The 9,131-nt window shown below is 47.8% G+C and overlaps 1 protein-coding gene across 1 annotated transcript in view; it reads right to left on the minus strand.

Annotated features, from left to right (window-relative positions):
- Positions 1 to 8,479, minus strand: part of LOC107395593 (Na(+)/H(+) exchange regulatory cofactor NHE-RF1) — a 54,211-nt gene extending 45,732 nt beyond the window's left edge. Inside the window, exon 1 of the mRNA XM_015975003.3 lies at positions 7,901 to 8,479. Coding sequence (XP_015830489.1) covers positions 7,901 to 8,365 — 465 coding nt within the window. The 5' untranslated portion in view covers positions 8,366 to 8,479. The remainder of the gene's footprint in view (positions 1 to 7,900) is intronic.
- Between the last annotated feature and the right edge of the window lie 652 nt (positions 8,480 to 9,131).

Consider the following 9,131-nt stretch of genomic DNA (forward strand, 5'->3'; position numbering starts at 1 on the left):
GCATGTGGTGGCCTGATCTCCGGGTCTCTGTGACTGTTGGACCGTGTGGTTGGTCACCAGGTGATCTTCAGGTGTCTTGGGTGTGGATGGAGACAGCTGAACCTTTGGGCTGGACATATACCTGCTGTTCACAGACATGCCAGGGTTTTCCTGGCTCAAGCTGAGGCAGAGGGGGTACCATCCTGACTGTGCACCGCCTCACCTTTTAAAGGCCAAATATGTTATCGTTAAGTGTTCTAATCTAAGCTTCTGGCGATTAATAGAATATTCCATTTGACGTTTCAAGTGAAACTAAACTGGTTTGCTGCTAAAAAATATGAAATAAAACAACAAAATGATCAGGCTGAAATAACAGACTCTTATTATGAAAGGCTCAATAATTAGCATTAGATTGGTGTTTAGTTCCTTTTTCCCATCTGATATTTATAGTTAAAAATCATTTTAAATATTTGACCTACATTTCAGTAACATGTTAGGTTTGCATTAATAACACTCACCTTAGTCTAAATAACACATAAATATAAGCAGTAACATATAATGCATTTCATTAACATGCATTTGTGTTGGAAATGCTAATAACATTAAATTTCTGCTGCTAACAATGTAACGCTGGCATGTCTATTATGTACGGGTTAGCAATAATCCAGTTCAAATTATGTTCAAAGATAGAAGCGTTTGTGAATTATATAATACAACGGCTTGCCGTACTTCCTGCGCCAGCAGTAATGTGACCCGTATCTGCAGCGGTTCTGATCCGTAGCGCTGCAGGATGCAGAGTAAACAGGATGGGGGGACTTTTCATCCGCTCTTAGTTTTACCATCATCATATATTTTCCTGTGCGCCACTTGATCGTGAGACTGCTACCCGTTAGCTTTAGCATTAGCCAGTCTGCGTGTAGCTGCACTTTTGATCCCAAACTTTGGACCGGTTCTGCCTTTGCTGGTTCCTTTATTTTCCTCCACTGCATCCAGATGACCACACTGTGCGCCAGTAAAAAGCATTTTTCTTACACGTAACTTACTTTTGTTCAATAAAGTTCTGGGAAAGTAGTAAATCAAAGATGTTGCACCAGTGCTACGATACAGCGTCCCTGCAGTGGTGCAACGCTGCAACTGCAGTTAAAAGTACACCCATTTAGCTGGGGGCGGAGTGAAATCAGGCGGCACAGAATTAGCTGGAGGCGGCCGCCACGCACACTTGAACGCAGGAAAAACCCTGCGTGTTTAAAATGGCTGCCTTATGTAACTTACCCCGAAATTAACGCAACGCGTTTGAACGCAGCATTGTTCCAGTAGAGAGTGTTGACAACTCGGGTGACACACACACACACACACACACACACACACACACACACACACACACACACACACACACACACACACACACACACACACACACACACACACACACACCAAGCTTCAAGTACTCAAGTCAGAACAAGTTCCCTCGTTTTCACATTTCTAGTGAAACATAAGAAGACAACAGCCAACACTCTGTTCCCATGTTGAGGCCTCCGGTGTCCAGCTCCTGACATGGTGGTCACGTTGTTCCGCTGATAGCTGCCATCTCTTCCTGGCACTGAACACCAGGACTGGTCACACACCTATCCAACCCATGGCCACGGACACAGAGCTGCCCGGCTCTCTGACTGGTGTCCTCACACTGAGAATGGACGGTGGTTTACAGCAGACTGGTGTTAATGCTCAGACTGGGTCTGGACCAGTCGGGACCCGGCTCCAAGTCCAGGAGGCATTACAGGCGTCAGCGGGAGGACGCTGTAAACGAGTCTCTGGTCTCAGCTGGGAACACTTATCAGACCTTATCTTCAGATTCATGGACGTCCCAGCTGGTCCCGTCGCCTCTACATCCATCCCTCTGAGCAGCCGAGTCATGTGGTCATATCTGATCAGACTTTCAGCCTTACCAGCACCATCTCTTTCCAATCTAGTCACCTTTGACCTCTGTGTCTATGTCTTTGTCCTGCTGCTACAAGATTAGGGGGTGGGTGGGGATGGGAGTTAACGTCCAAGGGGCGGTTTTAGTGAGTATGATCGTCACATGCTGGCTCTCTCACTCTGGCGACGTTTGCTGTTGCACTCTCCAGGCTGGCCTAGCGTCACACGAGTAACACACACATGCTGGTGGAGTGAAGCAGAGAGGGTAAAAGCTGGAAAAGCACAAACTCATCAAATGTTTCAGAATGATTCTTTTTATAGTGAGGAGTTGTTCTGCATGAGGGTCGGGTGTACTTGATACATCTAGTCCTGCTTCTGTGGTCTCGCCACTTCCAGAAGGGGGAGTGACCAGGCCGGATCTTCTCAGTCCCTACACCTCCAGCAGGTCCCTGAGGTCCAGTGGCCAAAGCCAACAGGCTAAAGGTCTGGCGAACTTGGCCAGACTGTGGCCCCCAGACTTTGGACCTCTCTCCCCCTGAGCCTGGCCCAGGCTGCCACAGGCAACGTCACAGACGTGTTTTACCCATGAGCTCCCTTCCTATGAGTGTTACAGACGTAGTGTGTGTGTGTGTGTGTGTGTGTGTGTGTGTGTGTGTGTGCGCGTGACTGGTCAGGTCTGCGATGAGTGCTGCTGAACTGACTGTGGGTTTGTGAGCTGCTCACACTCTTCAGATGTTCCAGAGTTCTACAACCCCCAACACTCATTCACCTGCTGACGAGGAGGACCGAGGTGCGCTGCCACGCCCACTACCAATGCTGGTTCCCTCCATCCACCCGTAGGAAAGAAGGGTGACATGCCTTGCCAAAGGACACGACTGCAACAGGTGTGGAGCCCAAAGGCAGTGGTGCCGTCAGGGCGGGAAAGGTTAGGACGTTTCTAAGAGCTCAGCACCGGCAGGGGCCCCAAAAGATTGTATTCAATTTTAATTACATTAAATAAAAATAATAAACAATTTTTAGCTCATAGCACTGGAGCTACGAGGTCGTAGGTTTTGTAGCACCAGCATAAAAAATGTGTTGCAATGTCTAAATCCAAAAGTACTTCTTACAATGGTTTAACCCTCCCCCTGTCCTAAGGGGTGTGACCCCACGAGGAAAGTTGACCATCGAGCAGGATTGATGGTTTAGCCCTTGGGTCCACGTGGAAGGGGTGAGGAGTGAACACCACCTCAACCCTTCCACGTGGACCCAAGGGATAAACCATCAATCCTGCTCGATGGTCAACTTTCCTCGCGGGGTCACACCCTTTAGGACAGGGGGAGGGTTAAAGACACGGACACACAGCAGTAGTACATATAATAAAACACAATAACATCCACCAGAGCAGATTCCTGGTAGCGTGAGTCTAACTCACATACTTGACAATAAAGCTGATTCTGAAATATCTTCAGACATTCTTGTCGGTGTCATTTCAAAAAGAACATTTTCTTTCATTCAATTGAATGTAGATGTGTTCATTACAGAGGTCCGTCCTCAACGGCGTAGACGTAGAAGAGTAGACACCACGCCGATCACTCCTGTGTATGATAGTCGCGTTTGGTGTTCTACTTTTATAAACTGTATGGTTAACAGGATGTTTAGCTAAGGCTTTAGCTCCGTGGAGATCTGGAGCTAAATGATTGTTAGATGAACGTGTTCGAGTACAACACCACCGTGATGTATTTATAAACCTTCTGGGTTTGGTGCAGGTTGTGTTTTTGTGACTTCTTGTTTGTTTTTCTGTTAAAGGTATAAAATAGGACTGCAGCTATTTTAGTATTTGAATATTATTGAATCAGCTGATTAGTGGAATATTCCATTTGACATGTTTCAAGTGCAACAAGACCATGGTCTGCTGCTAAACATATGAAATAAAACTACAGAATGATGAGGCTGAAATGTCAGACTTGATATAAAACTGGTGTTGTCTAGTTCCCAGTTTCCCTTCTGATATTTATGGTTAGATATTTTAGGAACAAAACTTTACTACATTTCAGTAACATTTTAGGTTCGTATTTGTAACAGAATGAAACGACTGGTTTCCACCTAAAAGTCGTTTCCCCCTCTCCTCAGCAGGAACTAATCTGCATGAGATATTGTTCAAGGTCATGCATTTGATTCTAAAACTTCTCCTTTCCAGCCCAAGAGAAGAAAGATGAACTCTTTCTATTTTTAATAAAGCTAATCAAACAAAGTGTTAGTCAATAATAATGTGAACCAATCTGTGAAATGACAGTGTTCAATGAGTTATATGACATTAATCTAGCTGCACTAGACACCCTGATCACATGTAATTTAAACTCATGACATTGCTTTTACTCATCCAATCGGAACCTTCCTTTCTGAAGCGTGGCATAGTCACTGTGGTGTTTATAAATCTGCCAACGTTGATTCGACCAAAAATCAAAACATCCAGATTAATAAAACCAGTCCCACACCATCTTAGTTCAGTTCTCTGAGTTCTCTTCAGGTCACTGCAGTTCTCCGCATGCTAAGAGAAGTGTCGGACCGGCCACCCGGACTTCCTTTTTAAGCAAAGAAGCAACAAGCTGGATAAAATCTGTTGCATTTTACCAACCAAGCAACGGTTCCTTTCAGAATAAAAGCTGAACTCACTGACCCTCCAGGTCCATCTGACGCTGTCAGCCTACCGTCGCTTTTTACCTGGAGACAATCCAAAGACTAGTCTGTCGTACTGCTGACGCTGTTTCATCGGCTCCGGTACTGAAGGGGGTTCTGAGGACCTGGCATTCTGGATCTGTACGGAGGTCTCATCCTGAAGGGTATGTGTGGAACGACAAGATGGCGTCTCATGTGTTTATGAAACTCCGATCATAGCTTAAGAGCAAAACATCACTTCCCACTCAGACTTGCTTCTCCGGATACGAGAGTTCTGATGACAACACCACTCACACATACACTCATCTCACGTCTCATCCACACCAAGATCCATCCGTTCACTTAGAGTTTAGAGTTAGTCTTGTTTAAAATTGTTTAAAAATAAATCTTCTTAAACGTTTTAAAGGTAACACTCTTCTCTCTTGTCTCTCAGTGAATAAAAAGTGTTACATAATCCCTGCGATAAAAAGTTCCATTCTTCTGGTTAAAAGTAGCCAAAGATCCATAAGATTGATTTCATATTTACTACGGAATCTTACGTCTTATGGTTCCTTAAATAGATGTAAATTAAACCCTTACATATTAATATCACTCATTTTAGCCAACATGACATATCTGAATATATCCAGAGTAAAACTATGATCAGTATTATGTGAAGTACTTCATTAACGTGTTCTGTAGTACACTGGAAATGATGACATTTCATTTCTGCTGCTAAAAATTGTATCATACCTATTTTGTTCGGGTTAGCAACAATCCAGTTTGAATTATGTTTGAAGATAGACAGGTTTGTGAATTACATGCTACAGTGGCTTGCCGTATTTCTGCTGCATGGTGCTGCAGACGGCTAAGAATAAACTGGATGATGGGAACTTTTCTTCTGCCTGTAGAGTTTAGATTTTCTTAGTTTCACAACCAGATGCACACTTCCTCTGACCGCCGACATCCCCCCTGAAGGTATCCCAGACCAGCGGTTTTATATTTGAGGTAGAAGAACGGGCTCCAAATACCACAGAGGTCAGCTCCATCGACCGACTCCTCCGACCCCTGGATCACCAGGAGCTCCACCACAAGGGTTCGTGGATTCTGCACAACTGGCGTGGGACGGTTTTATTAACGGGTGAATGGATGGAAATTCTACCTAAAATTATGTTAGGGATTTTATCAATATATTTATCAATAATTCCCTGGGTCCCTGGGCTCTGCTGGGTCCCCGGCGGGGGTGGTCGCCCCTGGGTCCCGGGCTCAGCCAGCTAGGGGGTGGGAGGCTGCGGGCGGGCCTGTGGGCTTGCCGCTGATATCTCCCGGGACTCTGCCGGCTGCTGGTTGTGGTCCCCCGGGGCGATCCTCTGTGCCTCTTGAGGGGGGCGGGGACCTTTCTGGTTGCAGTCTCCTTGGGGTTCCTGTGTTCTGGAGCAGCGCCTGGATCTCTGGGACTTGGAGCTCCCCCCGTCTACTGCATATCTTTGGGGGGCGGATCTGTGGTCCCTCACACTCTCTATTGGACGCTCCTATAGAGAAACCTTACATAAACAAGCGCGTGTACGCACACAGGTGCTCACATAAGTATGGGCTTGGGCACGTTAAACACATGTCTTAAGGCTGTGGTTGGTACTAAATGCACTGTGATTTATTATCGTGTGATTGTTCAGTTAAACAATGCTGATTATATATTTCACCATCAGGTTGACGCAGTGATAGCTTGCTCCTGTTGTATTGTTGTCTGTCCCTTTTCTGCAGGTCTAGAAGCAGACTCTTGTTCATTATTGTTTATTTTTGTGGAGCTTTATAGAGGTCCTCCAGAACCAGGACTGGGCCCTGTCCTAGAAGGAAGTGTGTATCTGGGACTGAAGGTGACATCTGGAAGCCGTCATCTTCTAGAACTGAAAGAGGGAGCATGCCTCTGACAGTCGTGTCTGTCAGCTCACATGAACTTCTAACAAAGATGTCCCAACCAGACATATTTCATAGATTCAGCTGTACTTCAGTAGTGTTTAAGGTGGTATTAATGATCGCCCTCCTAGTCAAGCTGACGTGTCTAAATATCCACATATGGTTTCATTAACATGTTGGAAATGCTAGTCACACTGGTAATGTAATGGTGGCGTATGGGTTTTCAGTAATTCAGTCTAAAATTATATTCAAAGATAGAAGTGTTTGTAAGTTAAATACCACAACGGCCTGCCTTAGCAGCAGACCAGGAGCGATGCGGGTTGGCTCCATACCTCTGCAGCATCTGCAGATGAACAGGATGATGGTAACTTTTCTCTTGCTGGCAGAGTTGACTCACTCCTCGTAGCCCAGCATGTTTTAGTCGTTTACCTGCTCCAAACACCTGACTCAGCGCCTGGATCTCCTGTTCAGTTCTGCTGAATCCTGCTGATTAAAACCAGGTGCGTTAGAGCAGTGAAATAACTCAAACATGCTGGACGGCGGCCCTGCAGCACTGGGCACATCCGTTGGAGGAGACTGAAGTTGTTGCACTGATCAGTTTTCAGTTTGTTGTAGTTTCATAAAAGGAGTGGTGTTAGTTTTGGTACCATCTCAGGTGTGTGCCAGCAGGACGCGTTCTGACGGAGATTACAACACTACTCAACACAGAAGCCAAGAGAACGTGTGGTACTAAATGTTCCACAAAGACTCGCTCCACCACTCAGGCGGGAGCACCCCCACTCTGTTGTTGTTGATAACAGCGCTCACTGGTGTCCCAGGACAACTCTGACCTTTGGCCCACAGGTCAGACAGCCTGGACCTGGACCGTTCCAGGGAGGAGGATTACCAGTCGGTTACACAACCGGGCCAGGCGCTAACTATAGCAGACAGCCCTAATCCTGCTGGCCGGCTAACCCCATCAGGGCCCGCCGCTGCAGCTAAAGCAACCACAGAGGTACAGGAGTGATGTCACGCTCCTGCAGGCCACACAGACGATGCACTCCCCACACACACACACACACACACACACACACACCACTAAAGAGTTATCAAGCCAAGTCACCTCCACAGAACCAGGTCAGCTCTGAGGGGGCGGTGTGTGTGTGTGTGTGTGTGTGTGTGTGTGTGTGTGTGTGTGTGTGTGTGTGTGTGTGTGTGTGTGTGTGTGTGTGTGTGTGTGTGTCAGAGAGAGAAACAACAATCACCAGAAGTTGAGACTAAAGTGTTTTTCAGCTCGACTCTCATGAGCTGACAGAGGACCTGATGTCAGTCATCTCCCCGTTGCTAGGCACCCGCCGATCTTCATGTGGAGTTCACACACACACACACACACACACACACACACACACACACACACACACACACACACACACACACACACCGAACAGAACCCTGTTTGAAGTTGGTAACTGACCTTTGACCCGGAGCTGCCACTCAGCCCCCTTCCCCTTCCCGGGGATCGGTCCCCGTTCTCCTCCGGGACCGGGCTGGCTTCCCTGGGAGTCCCGGTGCTGTTTGAGTCCGAGTCTCCGTTCCCAGCGGCGGGAAGGGGGACTCCCTCCGTGACAAACTCCTTCCGGCACTGCAAGTCGTGTTTCTTCAGCATCTCCGCCGTTTCCGGGTCCACAACGATCAGCTCCAGAGCTCCGGTGGTGGCCCGGATCCTCGCGACCACCTGCTGGTGGCTCTCGCCCTCCACGTTCTCCCCGTTCACGAACATGATCCGATCCCCCGCGAGGAGCCCGGCCACGGCGGCGGGAGACTCGTCCTCCACCAGCCGGATGAACTGCCCGGCCCGGTTCTTGTCACCGTGCAGGTGGAACCCGTAACCTTGGGTTCCTTTCTCCAGAACACACAGCCGGGGTCGCAGGTGAGACATGCTGCAGCTTTCTGACGGTAACCGAACCCAACAACCTGGTCCCCACACCGGCCGCACTTCCGCGGAACTGTCACCGAGAAGTTCCGTCTGAGCTGCTTCACCCACATCCTCTCAGGTCCTCCCCCTCTGAGCCTCCAAGGTCCTCCCCCCAGAGGTCCTCCCCCTCTGAGCCTCCAAGGTCCTCCCCCTCTGAGCCTCCAAGGTCCTCCCCCTCTGAGGTCCTCCTCCTCTGAGTGTCTCAGGACCTTCCTCGATAGTGACACGAGAATGGATTTTCTTTGCTTTCCCACTCCCATCATAAAAAATACTTATGTCCCAATCCCAAAAAGCAAGGAGGAAAAAAATTCCCACTCATCCCAATAACATAATACCCCCCCCAGTCCCAGCAGGTGTTTTCAAGGTGTGGCACTTCTAAACAAACCAAACAAACCAAAAAACAATCAGACCTGTTTAGGTTGTTTCCACGCGGTCCCTGACAACTCCCATCAAACTAAAACTTCATACTTCCCTGACAGCGTCTGTCTCCATGGTGATACGGTCATTTCCCTCCCTAATTGGCTCCATCAGCTCACCTCTGTTTCTGTCCGTGTTGATGTACATTGCGAGATGACGTTCAGAGCTGGTCATGTGACTTATAGTGACAAATAAGCTAGTCAGTGACACAGAGTGTTTCCCAATGTCAAGGCGCCTGGCCTTGCGAGGACACGGTCCTTCCACGGTCAAAGAAAACAGTTAAATGGAACAGACTTGCATCACGTGACCGCGG

This window comes from Nothobranchius furzeri, chromosome 16 (genome assembly GCF_043380555.1).
Source record: "Nothobranchius furzeri strain GRZ-AD chromosome 16, NfurGRZ-RIMD1, whole genome shotgun sequence".
Taxonomy (NCBI): domain Eukaryota; kingdom Metazoa; phylum Chordata; class Actinopteri; order Cyprinodontiformes; family Nothobranchiidae; genus Nothobranchius; species Nothobranchius furzeri.